Source organism: Schistocerca gregaria, chromosome 10, assembly GCF_023897955.1.
Source record: "Schistocerca gregaria isolate iqSchGreg1 chromosome 10, iqSchGreg1.2, whole genome shotgun sequence".
In the NCBI taxonomy this organism is placed as follows: Eukaryota; Metazoa; Arthropoda; class Insecta; order Orthoptera; family Acrididae; genus Schistocerca; species Schistocerca gregaria.
Window position 1 is genome coordinate 184460787 of NC_064929.1, and position 20768 is coordinate 184481554.

Here is a 20768-nt window from a genome sequence, read left to right on the forward strand (position 1 = left end):
TTTCAATAAAGTGTTCCATATAATGTATGTTTCCAGAGATACAGCTGTTAGAATCTAACCCAAATACTCAAAGAAGGTATTAAGCAAAGGCAGATGATTAAGTTCAGAGTTGATTTTTGTAAAACCTATCTTCAACTTTAGTACAGCTTTGAATTCTCTTGATAACAGCACAAGTAGCTCTTCTGAGGTCCTCTCGGCACTCTTTTTATGAGGACGGCACTCTTCATTACGCGAATGATAAATTCCTCGCTTGTGTTTACTTTTCCTTTGTGGATTATGCCGTTCCCACAGGTAAAAATCTAAAGGAGTGGGGGTCTAGAGACCTTGCTGGACAAGCAAGTGACCATTTCTGCTTGTTCATTTTCTGGAGAATGTCAGGCTTAGGTGAAGTCATTAGAATGTGCTGGAGCTCCGTCATGCTGAAAGAACATACCCATTCTTGTAACCAAAGGAAATTCATCAAATAATGCTAGAAGTTGGTTTTTGAGGAAGGTTAGATAACAGCCATTGAATCCGATTCAGTAACACGACAGACCCAGTCAGCGTATTTTCCACCATACCACACTATTCATTTACAGACTAGCATTCTTGGAAATGTCTTCACAAAGACATGGGGGTTTTTGTTGGGCCATGGTGTGAGTTAAAAGTTAGTGGTACCATCATGAATGAAAGTGGCTTCATCAGTTACTAGTATCAATTGGACTAATCAGTAATTTACAGTTACAATTATCTACCGTCATTTTTACTCCCAAAATTGTTATTAGATACCTCACCAATATGATAGGTGAGACAAGCAATCACATTATGAGAATTCAAACTCTCCAACCCAGCAGCAGCAGCAGCAGGGGCACTACTACCAATTCTTACAATGCCAATAGTGAACCAGCTGCTACTATGACTCAAGGTATCATTAGAAACAGTACTAAAATTAAAAAAATACATCCTACAAATATGCCTCAGTGATAAAGATAGCTGTACAGTACATGCAACCTCAATGGAGGAGTATCTATCTGTTGAGAGGTCAGACAATGTTCGGTTTCTGAAGAGGGTTAGCAGTCTTTTCAGTAGTTGCAGAGATAACAGTCTGGATGATTGATGTAGTAACACCAAATAAAACAGCCGCTGGTACTGCAAATGGCTGAAAGCGAGGGGAACTACAACTGTGATTTTGATTTTGCCGAGGGCATCCAGCTCTATTCCATGGGGAAGCAGTGGTTGAGAAGGGAGAGAGACAGGGTTGTAATGTTATTCAGTCTGTACATCGAGCAAGCAGCGAAAGAAACTAAAAAAAAAAAAAGTTCGGGAGAAGAAATTAAAACATTGAGGTTTCGCAATGACATTTTAATTCTGTCCAAGACAGCAAAAGGCTTGGAAGAACGGAATGGACAGTGTCGTGAGTGGAGGATATAAGATGAACATTAACAAAAGCAATACAAGGATAATGGAAAGTAGTTGGAATTAAACCAGGTAATGCTGCGGAAACTAGATTAGGAAACGAGTAAGTTAAAGCACTAGATAGGTCTTGCTATTTTGGCAACAAAGTAATTTATGGTGGCTGAAATAGAAAGAGTATTTTTTCCATTGTTGATTAAAGAGTATAAAATGTAGACTGGTCACAGCAAAAAATGCATTTCTGAAGAAGAGACTTGAGTGTTGGGATGTCTTTGTCTAGAGTGTAGTTGTGTATGGAAGTGAAACAGGGACAATAAACAGTGTAGGCAAGAAGAGAGGCTTTTGAAATTTGGCACTACAGAAGAATGCTGAAGATTAAGTGGTTAGATCACATAATAAATGACGAGGTACTGAATAGGATTGGGGAGAAAAGAAGTTTGTGGCATAGTTTGCCCAAAAGAATGGATTGGTTGAGAGGACACATCTACATCCATACTCCGCAAGCAACCTGACAGTGTGTGGCGGAGGGTAGCCTGAGTATCTCTATCGGTTCTCCCTTCTATTCCAGTCTCGTATTGTTCGTGGAAAGAAGGATTGTCGGTATGCTTCTGTGTGGGCTCTAATCTCACTGATTTTATCCTCATGGTCTCTTCACGTGATATACGTAGGAGGGAGCAATATTCTGCTTGACTCTTCGGTGAAGGTATGTTCTCGAAACTTTAACAAAAGCCCGTACCGAGCTACTGAGCGTCTCTCCTGCAGAGTCTTCCACATTCTGAGACATGAAAGAATTACCAATTTAGTATTAGTGGGAAGTATGGGGGGTGGGAGTAAAAATTGTGGAGGGACCGAGAGATGAATATAGTCACCAGATTCAGAAGGATGTGGGTTACAGTAGTTATTTGGAGATGGAGAAGCTGGCACCGATATAACAGCATGGAGAGCTGCATCCGAACGACAGCCTTCAATTTCTTTTTGAAAATGTTGAGTCCACTTGCAGATGATAAAGATAGAGGCCATGCACACATTATGTCTGCCATATTGCTGTATGTTAAACACTGGTATGTGTAGCACTTGAACATTCCTCAATTTATGCATGTTCGTTTTGCAAGGCTCTGCTTGATTTACTGAAGTATGTCTCCTTTGCTGCCCCCTCCCCCCCCCCCCCCCCTCCCCATAACATTTATTCTGAAAAGGAAATTTCTATGCAGATATTTGGAACATCAGATTTCCACAGTTCTCCCACTTCTTGTTCTAATGTATGGTACCTCATCAAAAAATTACAAAAATTTTATATTTTCATAAAAATTGAGAGGGGGATGTACTTTGTCAGATAAAACAAAAAAACATCAGCATATACTTTAAATGAAGTGGAAATAGTTAGGTCAATAAAGAGAGAGACATATTGTAATCATGGTTTAAATGAACTAAGGGCAAGGATTAACAGGTCTTGGATTCTTATTTGGCAATAATCCAACACACTTCTTTTGCAGTTTTTCAATTATTTACCACAGTCCAAGACATAGTTAAAAAGTATTGTCACAGCCGTAGGTACAATGCCAACCAGTTCAGACGCCAACTCACATATCTACATGGCAACAATAACAACAGTTACATATGCATGGAGCTATCATAAATGTTTTAATTTTATGGAAGCATATCTCATCGTTGAAATGTAAAAATAAGATGAAAACTGTTATTTTACAAAGTGTTACAAATTGTTGTAGTATTTTTGTGTGACTTAATTTCAATCTACATGTGTGAAAGTACAACAGTTTGTGAATATCCAAAAGTTGGTAAAGTTAGAGATCACTTTTTTGTGTTGCTGATATGTGGTACATATAGATCCATTCCATATTTAGTACCAACATTTCCTGAAGGAACTTACGTCATCCTTACATTTCTCCCCATACCATTTTTTCGAATGTTTTTCATTGTTCCTGAAAGTGTGTTCAAAATTTATTGGAACAATGCATATCTTTTATTTACAAGTAAGTTATCAGGAGAAAGAAAACTGCCGTTGTACGGATCGGAGCATGGAATGTCGGATCCCTTAATCGGGCAGATAGGTTAGAAAATTTAAAAAGGGAAATGGATACATTAAAGTTAGATATAGTGGGAATTAGTGAAGTTCGGTGGCAGGAGGAACAAGACTTTTGGTCAGGTGAATACAGGGTTATAAATACAAAATCATATGGGGGTTATGCAGGAGTAGGTTCAATAATGAATAAAAAAATATGAGTGCGGGTTAGCTACTACAAACAGCAGAGTGAACCATTGTTGTGGCCAAGATAGGCAAGAAGCCCATGTCTACTACAGTAGTACAAGTTTATATGCCACCTAGCTCTGCAGATGATGAAGAAATTGATGAAATGTATGATGAGATAAAATAAATTATTCAGGTAGTGAAGGAAGATAAAAATTTAATAGTCATGGGTGACTGGAATTCGAGAGTAGGAAAAGGGAGAGAAGGAAACATAGTAGGTGAATGTGGATGGGGGATAATAAAAAAGAGGAAGCCGTCTGGTAGAATTTTGCACAGAGCACAACTTAATCATAGCTAACACTTCGTTCAAGAATCATGAAAGAAGGTTGTACACATGGAAGAATCCTGGAGATACTAGAAGGTATCAAATAAATTATCTAATTGTAACACAGAGATTTAGGAACAAGATATTAAATTGTAAGACATTTCCAGGGGCAGATGTGGACTCTGACCACAATCTATTGGTTATGAACTGTAGATTAAACCTGAAGAAACTGCAAAAAGGTGGGAATTTAAGGAGATGGGACCAGGATAAACTGACTAAACAAGAGGTTGTACAGAGTTTGTTGTACAGAGTTTCAGGGAGAGCATAAGGGAACAATTGTCATGAATGGGGGAAAGAAACACAGTAGAAGAAGAATGGGTAGCTCTGAGGGATGAAGTAGTGAAGGCAACAGAGGATAAAGTAGGTAAAAAGACGAGGGCTAGTAGAAATCCTTGGGTAACGGAAGAAAACATTGAATTTAATTGATGCAAGGAGAAAGTATAAAAATGCAGTAAATGAAGAAGGTAAAAAGGAATACAAACGTTTCAAAAATGAGATCGACAGGAAGTGCAAAATGGCTAAGCAGGGATGGCTAGAGGACAAATGTAAGGATGTAGAGGCTTATCTCACTAGGGGTAAGATAGATACTGCCTACAGGAAAATTAAAGAGGCCTTTGGAGAAAAGGGAACCACTTGTATGAATATCAAGAGCTCAGATGGAAACCCAGTTCTAAGCAAAGAAGGGAAAGCAGAAAGGTGGAAGGAGTATATAGAGGGTCTATACAATGACGATGTACTTGAGGACAACATTATGGAAATGGAAGAGGATGTAGATGAAGATGAAATGGGAGATACGATACTGCGTGAAGAGTTTGACAGAGCTCTGAAAGACCTGAGTCAAAACAAGGCCCTGGGAGTAGACAACATTCCATTAGAACTACTGATGGCCTTGGGAGAGCCAGTCCTGACAAAAGTCTACCACTTGGTGAGCAAGATGTATGAGACAGACGAAATACCCTCAGACTTCAAGAAGAATATAATAATTCAAATCCCAAAGAATGCAGGTGCTGATGTGGAAATTACCAAACAGTCAGTTTAATAAGTCACAGATGCAAAATACTAACGCGAATTCTTTACAGACAAATGGAAAAACTGGTAGAAGCGGACCTTTGGGAAGATAAGTTTGGATTCCGTAGAAATGTTGGAACACGTGAGGCAATACTGACCCTACGGCTTATCTTAGAAGCTAGACTAAGAAAAGGCAAACCTATGTTTCTATCATTTGTAGACTTAGTGAAAGCTTTTGACAATGTTGACTGGAATGCTCTCTTTCAAATTCTAAAGGTGGCAGGGGTAAAGTACAGGGAGCGAAAGGCTATTTACAATTTATACAGAAACCAGATGGCAGATATAAGAGTCGAGGGGCATGAAAGGGAAGCAGTGGTTGGGAAGGGAGTGAGATAGGGTTGTAACCTCTTGCCGATGTTATTCAATCTGTGTATTGAGCAAGCAGTAAAGGAAACAAAAGAAAAATTTGGATTAGGTATTAAAATCCATAGAGAAGAAATAAAAATTTCGAGGTATGCTGATGACATTGTAATTCTGTCAGAGACAACAAAGAACTTGGAAGAGCAGTTGAACGGACTGGACAATGTCTTGAAAGGAGGATATAAGATGAACATCAACAAAAGCAAAATGAGGATAATGGAATGTAGTCAAATTAAGTTGGGTGATGCTGAGGTAATGAGACACTAAAAGTACTAAAGGAGTTTTGCTATTTGGGCAGCAAAATAACTGATGATGGTCGAAGTAGAGAGGATATAAAATGTAGACTGGCAATGGCAAGGAAAGCGTTTCTGAAGAAGATATATTTGTTAACATCGAGTATAGATTTAAGTGTCAGGAAGTTGTTTCTGAAAGTATTTGTATGGAGTGTAGCCATGCATGGAAGTGAAACATGGACTATAAATAGTTTAGACAAGAAGAGAATAGAAGTTTTCAAAATGTGGTGCTACAGAAAATGCTGAAGATTAGATGGGTAGATCTCATAACTAATGAGGAGGTACTCAATAGAATTGGGGAGAAGAGGAGTTTGTGGCACAACTCGACAAGAAGAAGGGACTGGTTGGTAGGACATGTTCTGAGGCATCAAGGGATCACAAATTTAGCATTGGAGGGCAGCGTGGAGGGTAAAAATCGAAAAGGGAGACCAAGAGATGAATATACTAAGCAGATTCAAAAGGATGTAGGTTGCAGTAAGTGCTGGGAATTGAAGAAGCTTGCACAGGACAGAGTAGCATGGAGAGCTGCATCAAACCAGTCTCAGGACTGAAGACCACAACAACAACAACTATTAATGAAATGTAAAATGTTATAAGAGCTGAAATTGACACAAAATAAATGTAAAACATCCAGTTACAAGTCAGTTGTGAAACAAAACATCTTTTGGTAGTAAAATTATGTAAGTGAGCAAAAAATGCAATTTATCTGAGGTTTGGAACTTAAATACTGGCAACTATTTAATCACAACTGATGCAAAAGAGTTACATCTTTGCACCTGTTACTGTCCTTCAAAGTACTCACCAGCGTTACGTAGAACCCGTTGCCAGTGATATGGAAGGCGTAGTATACCATTAGCAGGGCCTGTTCTGTTGATAGTGCAAATGGGGCAGTCTACTGCCTGTCGAATCTCTGGAACAGTTCCGAAGTGAATACAAGGATGGAAGTCCGGGGAGTTTGGTGGATGGTACAGTACTTCCCAGTCCCTTCGACAGAACAGAGCATCCACAGCTTGCTCTGTATGCGCCGGCACACTGTGTTGCAAAATAACGGGTGGGTTATGCAGAAAGTGTCGCTGCTTCTTTCGCAAAGTTGGTCGCAGGTGATGCTCCAAAAACAAACAGTAATGCTGTGCATTGACACTCTGCCGTGAAGGAATGTAATGCATTAGGATAACACCATCACAGTCATACACAAGAATCACATAACGTCAGACTGCTCCATTCGCACCATCAGCAGAACAGGCTCTGCTAACGGTTTACTAAGCCTTCCACATCGCTGGCAACAGGTTCTACACAACTCTGGTGACTACCTTGAAGGACAGTAACAGGTGCAAACATTTAACTATTTTGTATCGGTTGTGAATAAATAGTTGCCACTATTTGAGTTCCAACCCTTGTATTAGGATACGTATTATTTTGTGTATTGTGTTCTTCAGTACTATTAGATGTTTGTAGTCACTTTACACTATACAGTTGAAGATTATTAATAAGAAGGGGAGATGCTGTTTTATACACCTCATGACTTATTAATAGTGCATAGCAGGTTGATGGTAAAGTACCTACATTTTGTTATTAATTTCTGTTTTTTATAGACTGCACTTAAGTTCTTAATAATGTACTGTTTACCTAGTCATTATAGAAACAGTGCCTTGAACTGAAATACTTGTTGCAGACAATGGATGCTAAAGAGGACACCAGCTCTGGAAGTGTAAATGCACAACACGATACATCGGACAGTGGCATCACCACCATCATCGCTGTTGAAAACTTGAGTGAAGCCCTGAACAATGCTGAGATCATCGAATCATTCAGCTTCTGGGATGAAGGTAGTAGCCCACCACCGAGTAACCTAGTTCCTATGGTCACAATGGATGAAAGTTCGTCCTCTAGCAATGATATGGAACCGATGGAATTAGATGTGTTGGAACGTGACTTGCTGGTAGATGCTAAAGAGTCAGAGCTAACAAATCGTTTTCTGAATGGGGAATTGACATTTAGTCAGTACGCGAGTTTGATGGGCGGCGATGAGGACGACGATGGTGACGACGACGATGTTATTGATGGTTACAGTACTGTACAAGACCGCCCAGACGAATCAATCCAGCCTAAACCTTCAAGTGCAGCAGTTAAAGAATTTGAAGAACTAGCAGCTGGACCGTCACAGAGGCAGAGGAAATCAACTACGGAAAAGACCAAACGTGTCAGACGGCACCTACCTCCCGCCCTGAAGGGATTGATGGGTGAGGCAAACTTAAGGTATGCTCGAGGCGATCACGAGATGGCCATTAAAATGTGCCTTGAGATAATAAGGCAGGTGCCGACAGCCCCCGAGCCTTTCCACACGCTCGCGGTGTTGTATGAGGAGAAGGGCTACCCGGAGAAATCCTTACAGTTTGCACTGATTGCGGCCCACCTGAACCCAAACGATGTAGACCAATGGGTACGCCTAGCTGAAATCTCTGAAGAGCAGGGCAACCTGAGGCAAGCGGCAACCTGCTACTCCAAGGCCATTGCAGCTGATTCGGCCAATACGGAAGAGCACATGGTCAGTATATACATGAAACGCTGGGAGCTCCTGGACAAGGTGGGTGAAACGAAGGCTGGGCTCAGGGGCCTCATCAGGCTGATGACACTCCTCCGTCATGACCAGGGTCTGGTCCTGTTCCACATAGCGAAGATTGTGGCCACAAAGTACCACGAGCGCAATGAACTGGTCCGTGCGAAGGAAGTTATGGACATCGCATTTTCCAAAAGTCCTCAGTCTGTCACTACAGAAGATGTCAATTTGATGTTGGAACTTCTCTTGAGCCTGAAACACTACCAGGAATGCATCAACATCCTCGTTCAGTATTGTGGAGTGGAAGTGGAAGCAATATCTGAGAATCAGGCGTCTGGCCAAGAACCAGTTTTGAAGATAATTTCGTGCAATATCCCGGAGACACTGGTGATTGACCTCAAAGTTAAAGTTATAGTCGTACTAATCCATATGAAAACGTTTCACCTGATTGACGAGTTGCTGAACTTGCTCCTGAATGGGCAAAGCCCAGAGCAGTCGGGCGACCTGTACCTTGACGTAGCGGAGGCCCTGATGTCGGAAGGCGAGCACCGTGAAGCTCTGCGTCTATTAGAACCTCTTACAGAGACAGAAAACTACAGCCTGCCTGCGGTGTGGCTGCGGCATGCAGAGTGCTTAAAGCAGTGCGGCCGAACCGAGGAGGCAATTGCTGCGTACAAGCAGGTGGTCACACAGGCGCCTCAGCACCTGGACGCGCGGCTGACACTTTCGGACCTTCTGAAAGCCGTGGGCCGTGAGGAGGAGGCACTCGTGGTTCTCACACAGGATGAAGAGTCGGAAGTACTGGAACCAGGACTGCTGTATGAGCGGTGCTTGCTTCTGAAAGATGCTGAGGGTAAAACCGAAGAATTCCTGGCTGTAGGTCAGCTTTTGCTGTCCAGGCACTGGACGCGGATCAGGAACCGTGAGGAAATGTACGCACTCACCCGAATGAGGAGGTTTACAAAGAAACGCGACGCGCTCAGGGAAATACGTGCCAGCCGTGGAGAGCCATCCCATGACCCTGACGCTCCGGACTTCCATTCTGGCAAAGGAGAACCGTCGGTATGTAACTTTGGTCATCTAGTTTTCCCCCCTTTCGTAGTAGCTTCACTGTCGACAATGATCATGATCTTCCTGTCGTGGAAATTCTTACAGATATGCAGTAATGTACGAGGGCCGTTTTTTCAACGTCTGATAGGCTATAAATAAAAGACGAGTTCATAGAAAACAATTACTTTTCAACATAATCACTGAAAAGATTGAGACATACATCATACCTGTGGACAAGCTTTGCAATACCCTCTTCAAAAAATGTTGCCGCCATTGATTTCAAATGAACATTGACATTGTTTTGAAGATCTTCATTGGTTTGAAAGTGATGCCATCCTAGCCAAGTCTTCAGTTCCGGGAAAAGGTTAAAATCGCTGAGTACCAGGTCAGGACTGCATGGCAGATAATCGAAAATGTCCCATTGCAATTGTTTAGTGATCCGTTGGGTTGTGTCAGCAGTGTGTGGATGAGCAGTGTCATGGATCAACACAATTCCTGAAGTCAGCATTCCTCTTCGTCGTAAAGTTTCACAATAAGCAGCTGCATTGTTAGTGGTTCTGGGCTGCATAAACTCTACAAGCAACACCCCTGTTTGATTCCAAAACATAGTAGCCATAACCTTTCTGTTGTTGAATGTTCGTTGAATTTGGATGCATCCATTGTTGTGATTGTCGTCTTTTTTTCTTGTGTGCCGTATTGGATCCAAGTTTCTTCTCCAGTAACAGTTGATTTCATAAAATTTTTGCCTTCATCATGATAACGGTCAAGGAAATTCAAAGCTGATGCCATTCGATGGCATCCGTCAGCATTTTTGAAACCCGATGAGCACAAAATTTTTTGTAGCCTAAATGTTCAGGCACGATAGAGTGTACGACAGATCTTGAAACTTCCGGAATTTCCATAGACAAAGCAGTTATGGTGAACCTACGATTTCCTCTAACCATTCTGTCAACTTGTTCAGTAAGGTCAGATGTAATGACAGACGTGTCCTCAGCCCCCTTCATCATGCACGTCATTTTGGCCATCTTTAAACTTTCAGCACCATTTGCGCACAACACTGTTAGTCATGAAGTTATCACCTTACACTCAGCTTATTCTCCAATTAATTTCTGCTGCACTATTGTCTTCTGCTTGGAGAAACCAAATTACACTTCGTAATTTACACTTGGCGGGAGCAACAGTGATGACAGCCATGTTTACGTGGCTGTAATGCAATGCAGACTTATGCCTTCTACATCTACATCTACATCTATGTTTGCCTTGAGGTCGTCAGTGGCGGAGTGTGTAGTGCGAGAGTTGCGAAGTTGCCTACAGTGCATGTCCACTTTCTGCTGCTTGTGTAGCTTCTATACTGAGCAAGCGGAGGTTGGGAGGGGGGGGGGGGGGGGGGAAGTGGCCCTCATACGTAACACTGGAGTAATACATTTTCAATTTATAATCAGTGTTCACAGGCCGATGATCAGTTTTGTCACAAGCCGTAGTCCAAGCTTATAAACTAGGTAAATAGTTACGTTCATTGACCCTATATCATGTAATAATCTGGCTACTGATTAACCTAATAATTTTCGCTATTTGGTCCTGGAATATATATAAATATTAGTGGCCGGATACAGTATGTTTTACCCAGATATTTTCACATAGTAACGGCACAATTTGCCGACATAATGGTTGTTCACTTCAGCCAACATATTCATTCTGAGATAGTGGCAACTGTATTGATATTTAAAACAGTTTCCATGTATTCTTCGGTCTCCGTTGTACATTTGTAATTACACGATATGTTTCAGTCATTCTGGACTATCTTCAACTCTAAGTAGCTCCATCAGCATTGTGGCTTGTCTGTTCATAACCTCATATCAGAGTACCCCTGCAGCCCGTCGCCCTGGTAGCACCTTGTTTGCAAGTAATCGACGAAAAAAGTTTGGAATTTCACGAGACGATCAATAACTTCATGAAATTATCATGGTATATACTGATTGCATAGCGTAATGGCTAGTGTAAGGGCCCATCTTGCAGGAGGTTGTGGGTCTGAATCTTGTCAGGTGCTTTATTTTGTTTTGCTTTTTTTAAATCATAATGAAATTCTTCATTACTTTTATTCAGTTTGGCTTAAATGTAAACTTCTATATCTGTACCGAATTTATTTATATTTATTTATGTGTTACAATATGTAAACATTTGAAAATGCTGATCTATTGGTTAAGAAATAAAAGACGAAATAAATGTATTCATGTTGACTGTGCAGTGATGTCAAAAATGTGTTTCTAGTTTATCAGGTGTGCATTTTTCAGATGATAATCATCGTACAAACGTTGAACACACAAATTTCTGTTACACGGTGGACAAAACAATGAAGATGAAGATTTAAATGAAAGAAGAGATTATAAGTGAAACAAAATTCAAGCAAGATGAGGAATAGAAGTAATAAATGCAGTAAAAAAGTCAATCCCACTGCTGGGGACCTTGCTAGATCTGTAGATGATCAAGATTGATCAAAACGTGTCATGAGTTAAAAGTATGCAACTGAGACTGAAGAATAAATGGGAATTGTTTTAAAAAGCATTGTGCGTTAAATGGCTGTAAACTAAAGACTTGATCACAATTAAGTTTACATTTTAAATAACTGACCATAGACATACATCAACACAGAGTACACGATGTTGATGCCTTTAGATATGCATAAGATTAAAAATAAAAAATAGTGTTATATTGTTATTACCAACAAAAAACATAGCAAAAATAAGGACACACAATTACATTAGTAAAAGAGCAAGAGCCGTATAACAAGAAAAAAACCAAAATTACAGGCGCTAATTTATGAAAAAAGTTTTCTACAAAGATCATTTCAAAAGTTCTGTGCACTGCGAGATAGAATTGAAGCAAATAATTTATTTTAGAGAATAATTTTACAGGCATTCAATATAATCTCCATTCTTGCTTATGACAGCTTCCCAACAATTTGGCAAGTTCTTTGTTCCAGATGGAGCACCTTCATTGTTGAATTGTGTGATTACTAGGGTCACCTGACTGTAAGCTTCTTCAGTTGTATCAGAATATTTTCACAGAATTGTTCCTTCAATTTGGGAAACAAGTCATAGCCTGGGGTGGCTAATTTCAGGACTGTGTGGTGGGTGGGGAAGGATTTCCCATCCATTTGTTGATTGTTTCACTCACTGTTGGGGCAATATGTGGCTTCCTTTATTGTGCAAAGTGAGGAGACTAGCTGCAAGAACTTCAGGCCTTCTTTGATGAATTTTTGAGTATAAAACATATTGCAGAAACAGCTTGTAGTACACACCTGCTGCAGATGTCCCATGGGGCAGTTTTATTTATAGTTATGACTCCATTCGTGTCATACACAAAGATAATCATGAGTTTCACCTTTGATGATGATTGTTGGTTGCAGAATTTTTTTCTGATGTGGAGACACAGATCTTTTCCATTGTGATGACTGAGACTTCAGTTCTGGTGCATTATCTTGTATCCAGGTTTCATTAAATGCAACAATCCATGTCAGAAACTGTGCTCATTCTGTTCAGTAACATTGAAGCAATTCTTTTGCGACCTGCTGTCCGCTCTTCACTCAGATCATGTGCAACCCATCCGGCAGCAACTTACCTTATCGTTAACATTTCAGTTATGATTCTGTAAACTCAAGTGACATACTCTGGCCTCATATTTCATTTTCTCTCATACTTTTTGTTGACCCTCTCTCAGCGTGTCATTGACAATAAACTGAGAGGTTTAGTGTGTTGCAGTTGATGGCACTTCCTTCTTGGATTGCCCTCAGGGCACCTTAACAGAAATGAGCAGACTACTGTGATACTGTGCTGTGGTCCACCACACTATTTCCACACACCTCTTTCAAAGCATTGTAAATTTCTGTTTGGTCACTACGTGTAATCTGACCTGATTAGGTTTCTGCTTCCATTTTAAACCTGAATTACTCACAAGACAACTACGTGAACCAGCAGACATGTATACGACCATCACCCTTAAAGTCTCATGAATTTCAACTTCATTGCACCACCGTAATGGTCATGCATGCATAGTTTGAAATGACCAACATACTTATGCGACGATTCCTGAAGTCCAAAAAAAAAAAAAAGTGCAATTTTCAAATTGAATAATTAACAAAGTAAAAAGTTATTCTGATGGAAGCAGATATTTTTCTAATTTTGGAAAATTTTGACTGTAGAAGTGTGGTACTGAATTCTGGCAATAATCACTATTTAAAATTCAACCTTACGGTACATCAAAATTTTGAGTATGCATAACTTTTTAAATAGGAAGTTTTCAGAATAAACTGTTTGTTGAGAAGAGGAGAACGAGTTTTCAAATGAAGTAACCAAATTTAGAAATAAACAGCTATTTGCTCAATGAAATTTCACCTCCTTGCATTTAGTAAGGATCATAAATCATGGATATTTCTTGCGAAAAAGTATTTCCATTTGCATTAGCTATAATATAGACATCAGTAATTGTAAAAACCTATGCAGGGAATAATAATGTCCAATGAGCTACAGCTTTACAAAGACATTAGCTATTTTGTGTAATTATTGATGCTTTTAACAATATTAATGTTGGGAGTGGTATTAAGGAAAATTACGATAGTCCCATCTTGTTCTGTTACAGGTACAAGAAGAGTGGGCACTCTTCAAAGAAATGTGCAACACGTGTATGCAACTTGAGCGGTTCAATCTCCTGCAGAGACTGACATTTTCGGCGCTGGGCTCAAAGAAGTTGACATCCAATCCAGAAATGTTACGGGAGCTCGAGTTCATGTGCCTGTTGGCGTGCTTCTACAATGCCGACGCATACTACGGCTACAATTTGGCGAGAGATAATGTGTTGAAAGACTCCTCCAAACCCAGGATTTGGAATTTGTTCAACTTGGTCATCCAGCGTGCTGATGACGTGCGTCACAATAGGTTCCTCATGAGGCTTCTTGCGAGGCAACCCAACCACGAGGCCCTCACCCTCTTGCACGCCAACAACTGCCTCGTGGCGGGGACGTACAAGTACGCCCTGAGTGAGTACACCACAGCTTACCGTGCCAGGCCGTCAGCAATGACTGCGTTCCTTGTCGGAGTGACACTTATTCAGGTCGCGTGTCAAAAGTTTTCGGCAAAAAAACATGCACTTGTCGTCCAGGGGCTGTCATTTATGAGTCTGTACAGGAAATACCGTGGTCAGGAGGGTTTCCAAGAAGTGTCCTACAATTTAGGTCGAGCTTTCCACCAGTTGGGCCTGTTACCTGCTGCTATATTTAACTACCGTAATGCGCTGGAGTGTAATGTCTCACCATTAATTGAGCAGTCGCCGAAACGATTGAACCTTCAAAGAGAGGCGGCATTCAATTTGTATTTAATTTACCACAGTTCAGGTTCCAGTGACATTGCAAGGAGCTACCTTGAAAAGTATATTGTTGTCTAATACTAAGGATTATCTTTAAAATATTTACATTCATAGTATGTAATCGAATATAGAGAAAAATGAAAATGATGGGAGCTGCAGCAGCTTGCAAGTTTACTATAAACTGGCTGAGTACCCATTGTTGCCCGGGTATGTATTCTAGTCCTGTACGTCCATTTCCTCCTTCCCTCTCTGTCCATCTCCTCATCTCCTCTCTCTGTGTCCATCTCCTCTCCCCTCTCTCTGTCCATCTCATCCTCTTTCCCTTCTTTACCCATTTCCTACTCTCCTCTATTTGTACACCTTCTCCTTATCCTCCTCCCTATATCTGGGTCCTTCTCCTTTGGATACTCTCTGCAAAATTTGTAGTATTGAGGATGTAATAAATTAAAATGTCATGCATGACGCAGCATTTTTTCATGCATCTTAGTGTTAATGATGTCATGTCTCTTGAAACATGTGGTGGTCAGTGATATAATTATGTATGTACATTTAGCAAAATATGAGGATATCTCTGCAATTAGGGAACTGGGGAAAGTTTGGAAAAATCGGTAGCCTTGGGTCAAGGGAGACTCCTCAGACGAAATGAGGAGCAGAGAGAGATTGTTGCAAATACCATCAGATGAGATTTTAAAATCTGAGACTCTAAGGGTAGAAGATATGGTAATACTCAAAGACTGAGATTACTGGTAAAACTTTAGGCATGAGTAAATAAGAGTGGAAAGCTAACTGTGCTGTATGTGGTAGGGGTGGAGAAAATATAGACAGGTGGGAAACTATAGGATATAGAAAACTATGAGAGAGTTGTTCATTGCCAGTATACACCTTTTGCCTACGTCTATTCGTCCCAGCCGTTAACTTGATGTAGTCATGCCAATGTAAATGGCCAAACATTGTTTACATGACATGTTGGTTGTTTCACTGATGGTTCTTCCTTTGAAAGTATATGTTTTGCCAATTACAGAGCTGGTACAGGTGGTGGTAGGAGGGTGGATAGGACAAATCTTACAGTCACAGGGGTAGGAGTCACAGGGTAGGGAAATGGGTGGAAAAGGTGTAGAGAGTCTGACAGTGATATTGCGGAGATTGGGAAGGTGACAAAAAGCTATTCTAAATGTTGTGGGAAAAAGTGTCAGACAGAATGGAATTCATTTCAGGCCGTGTTCTTAGGAAGTCCTAGCCTTGTTGAAGTAACTGATTAATGCATTCCGGACCTGGATAATACTGAGAGACAGGAGGTGTATGGCTAAGATGTTTTTCGGAGGTATCAGTATTGGATATGGGAAATGTGCTAATGGACTAGGGCTGGTGAGGTAATTAAGTCCAGTGAAGGCTGTGGTAAGAATGGTTACGTATTGCTTTAAAGAGTCCTGAACAAATACATTTGCATCAGATTCAAAGGTTCTGCGGAAAGGAGTATCTGACACAGAAAGGATGGTGACTGTCAAAATGTAAGTATAGTTGTTTGTTAGTAGACTTAATAGAAACCGAACTGTGTAGCTGATGCTCAGTGAGGATCGGATCAACATCAAGGAAAGTGGCATGGGATTCCGGATAGGACCATGTGATATACTGGGAGAATGTATTTATAGATTCCAAGAATTTTAACTGGCCGGCCTCATGAGGAGACAATAAGCCAAAGATATCACAGGCTGAAGGCTTATGGATCCCAGGAAAGCCTCTTCTAGCGAACCATGAAAAGGGTGGCATATGAGGAGCCATCCTGGTTCACATGGCCATGCTCATGAGCTGTTTCTCTGTCTGCTTTGTCAGAGGTGAAGTAAATGTTGGTAAGCATAAAGTTCATGAAAGTGAGCAGGAAGGAAGTCGTAGGTTTGGAATCGGGTGGGCACTGTTTGAGGAAAGTTCAGCAATGGGCAGACCATGTACGTGGATAATGTTGGTATCACCATCCCACTTCCACTACACACCTTGCTTGTCACCATTGGTGTCACCTCCCTCAATACCGTCATCAGCTTCAGCAGGTATATTAGAAAAGTGTATAATCATATTTGAATCACCCTATGCGAAAGAGCTTGAGTCCATTATTCATAGTTTTGATAACTGGGGGAAAAAATATCTGGACACTCTTATAGGAATACAAAGGTGAAGGAAAAATTCACTATTATTTTTTATTTACTCGATCGGCATTTACAAGGCGAAATATTAAATTTGAACATTACAGCATTAAAAATGAGACATTCAGCTTTACCTAATTACATAATACAAAATACAAAGTTTTATATTATATGACTTATTTTTTTTAGCCATTCAATGGCATTGTCCGTGAGATTATGTATATCCTCCAGTTCACCATTAAAACCATGCACAGTACACTTGATCAAGTGGGCCATTGATTGATTGAGTCCACATTCGCACTGAGGGTCGTTCGCGAGGCCCCATGTTGTCATCATCTCCCTGCATCTTCCGACACCCGTCCTCACACGGTTCAGCGTAGTCCACACTCTTCTGGGAAGCTTAAAGCCCTCTATTTGTATGCTTGGGTCAGTAACTAGTTTTTTGTTCTTTACTGCGCTTCTACTCCATAAACTTTTCCATTCATTTTCTGGGTCGAAGGGAAACACCTCTTCACCTATTTGCCATAGAGGTGACCTCGATCTCAGGCGGTTTTTTGGTGTCAGGTCCTGATGTATGGGTAGGTTTGGATTTGCCAGTATTTTGCTATATTCTCTTGACAGCAGCTGATTTCTTCTGATTTCAGGTGGTGCTATGTTGGACAGTACGGGTAGCCAATCTATAGGGGTAGGTTTAAGTGCTCCCGATATTATTCTCATTGTTTCTTTAAGCTGGATATCGATTTTTGATACATGCACACTTCTGGCCCATACAGGTGCACAATACTCGGCCACGCTGTATACCAGTGCCAAGGCAGAAGTTCTCAAGGTATTTGCATCACATCCCCAAGTGGTTCCGGTGAGTTTAGCTAGAATGGCATTTCTAGTTTTCAGTTTTTGTTTTGTGTCCTCTAGATGGGCTCTGTACGTTAGGGATCGGTCGAGCTTCACTCCAAGGTACCGAGGATTGTCTTCATGTCTAATGGTCTGGTTATTCATGCAGATGTTCAGCTTTCTCTTGGCTGCTCTGTTATTGAGATGCATGTTTACACTTACTGTCTTGTCTGGATTTGGTTGGAGATGCCATTTGGTGTAGTATAGGTGCAGCAGGTTTAGGTCTTCGTTCAATTTCCGCTCTATTGTTTCAAAATATTTGCTTTGATAAGCTATTGCCATATCGTCCGCGTATATAAACTTACGGGACGCTGTTTCTGGGATATCCGCAGTGTACAAGTTAAACAATAAGGGGGCCAGTACCGAGCCCTGTGGGAGTCCGTTGTTGAGCGCTACGCATCTGCTGGTTCTGCCATTAAGAGTAACTCTAATTTTTCTTCCAGTTAGAATGTTCTTCATAAGATTATAGGTCTGGCTGCTCTGAGTTTTTTCCATCAGTTTATAAAGTAGGCCATCCCTCCACACTGTATCGTATGCTGAGGTTAGATCCAAAAGGACAACGTCAGTGTTCTTCTTATCCTGATAACCCTTTTCGATAAAGGTTGTGAGGGCAAGGACTTGATCACAACAATTTCTTTTAGACCTAAAACCTGCTTGCTCCTTTGGCAGGGAGGGTTCTATATATGGGGAGAGTCTGGTCATCAGAATTCTCTCAAATAATTTATATACAGTGCATAAAAGAGAAATTGGTCTAAAATGTTTGGGGTTTTCTCCAGTCTTCCCTGGTTTCAGGACAGTGACTACCTTGGCTTCTTTCCATGTAGAAGGTAGTTTGTTCTGCTTGATGCACTGAGAGAAGAGTTTTGCTAGCCAGTTTCTTCCTGCTGGTCCTAGATTTTTAAGGAATTCTGGTAGGATTCCATCTACTCCTGCTGCTTTGCCAGCTTTCACTACTTTCAGTGCGTTATTGATCTCTTGAAACTCTACATCTTTTATCAGATCTGTGTTCTCTTGTTTGTTCTTCATTACCTCTTTTATCATATGATCGAAGTCCTTCTTTTCAGATGTTCTTAGATGGATTTTCGAGGTTTGTTTTATGTGCAGCGCTATCTGGGTGGGTGTCATTCTCGTCTGTGGTCTGTGTAGGGTTGTAGCTCCTCCTAATCTTCTTAGCAGACTCCAGCTCTTGCGGCTAGAATGGGTGAAATCCATGCTCTCCATCGTTTCCATCCACCTACACCTGCGTTCTTCGTTCATTGTTTGAACTAGTTGTTCCGCGACCTCATAGTTTTCTGTCTCCTGGTATTCTTCCAATAATGATTCACACTCTCACGTCCAGCACGGAGTGTATTCTTTCCTCGCACCGCGTGGGATGCTTTTCAGTGCAGATTTATATATCAGAGTAGTGAACCGCTCATAGTTCTCTGGTATAGGTGGAATACGGTTCACTGTTCTCTCTGTAAGCGTCCGAAATGTCTCCCAGTCAGCATGTTTTAGATTCCATCTTGGGATTGGAGGGCTTTGTATGACAGGAATTGACAGTCCCACTTCGACGATCACAGGTCGGTGTTGGCTTCTAGGGAACTTTGGTAATAACCCTTCTTTGCGCTTGGAGCACGTCTCCTGTTGCTCCCGTTGTAACGAATGTAAGGTCAGGTGTTGTTTGTGATCCCCATGCTGCTGATGAAAAGGTCGCTCGGTCTTTTGGATCGTACAGGAAATGGAGATCTCTTCCTTCAGCCCAGTTACTCAGTCTTTCGCCTTCTGTATTGCATTCTGAATAACTCCATTTAGTGTGATGCGAATTGAAATCGCCAGCATACACAGGTGGGTGTTCGGCTTTTGGCAGTATATCCAGTGGCCAGAGTTCAGATGGAGGTTTGTACACATTGAAGAGAGTTAGGTCTTTCACTTTGATTCCTATGGCATGTTCCGGTTGTTCTAGGTCTGTATTCACATTTCCTGTAAGATTCTGTTGGACCAGGGCTGCTAGGCCATGTTTGTCATGTCCCTTATATTCAACCAAAGAAAAACCAGGGATTTTAAGTGTCGAAATCGTTTCCTTCGTCAGATGTGTTTCTTGTAAAAACACTACATTTACTCCTTCCCTTACTAAGATTTTTTTCCAGGATTTCTCCTTTCGTCTTCGTGTATCCTTCTATATTGAGATGGCATATACATAATCTCTTAATGTCCCGCTTGTTCCCGCCGGGGCGGGCTCTCCTACTTCTCGTTCGCCTTTGCTTGGACCGGGAGGCACTCGTGCGTTCGGTCGCCGTTTTTGTGTAGATTCTTCGCCGCTGAGTCATGACGCAGCGTTGCCCAGGGTGCACCATCGGGGAGGTGATCTACACTTCGCACCAAAAAAAAATAAATAAATAAATAAATAAATATCACTGCTGTATATTGACAGAGTACAAAAGTTCTGTCAAGATTCAATGAATCTGAAGTGTCTTAAATTACAAAAATAGTTTTTTAGTGTTGTACTGAAGTTCTTTCTGCTTCGACACATGGTAACGTATTTTATACAGATATCTGTTGCAATTGCAATTTGTGTAATACAGTATGATATTTTGCTATCTCAACTCCTTACTTGAGGTTTACATGGTGTTTACGGAGAGCGAGGCACCATGAGGCAGCCACAGTAGTGAAACAGTCGTTCTCATTGCCCTCTAATGTGATGTGTGATCACCTCAGACGGCTAGTGCAGTTGTACACCTGTGTAGCGTGAACAGTATGATGTTATCAGTCAGCTCTTGAGGGATATTTGGCCAATATCCAGCTCTGCACCCGTTGTGACATGTGCTGGACTGGCTACAGTGCATCTACTAAGTGCATCCCAGACACACTCAATTACGTCTAAGTCCATTGAACAAGCTGGTCACTCCATTCGTTCAATTCCCTCAGCCTCAGGCAGGTTGTCCACCAGTGCAGCTCTGTGAGGACGAGCATTATTGTCCACCAGAATAAACCCATCTCCTATGGCACCAGTGTAGGGCACAACAAAAGGTCAAAGGATCTCATCTCTATACCTCTGGGCAGTCAAAGCCCCATTCTGAATGTCATAGAAGTA

The 20768-nt window shown here is 41.2% G+C and overlaps 1 protein-coding gene across 1 annotated transcript in view; it reads left to right on the forward strand.

The window, feature by feature from the left end:
- LOC126293314 (general transcription factor 3C polypeptide 3) overlaps window positions 1-20086 on the forward strand; it is a 46655-nt gene extending 26569 nt beyond the window's left edge. Inside the window, exons 2-3 of the mRNA XM_049986460.1 lie at window positions 7377-9323; window positions 13947-20086. Of these exons, the coding sequence (XP_049842417.1) occupies window positions 7380-9323; window positions 13947-14747 (2745 nt within the window). The 5' untranslated portion in view covers window positions 7377-7379 and the 3' untranslated portion in view covers window positions 14748-20086. The remainder of the gene's footprint in view (window positions 1-7376; window positions 9324-13946) is intronic.
- The last annotated feature ends 682 nt before the right edge of the window (window positions 20087-20768 follow it).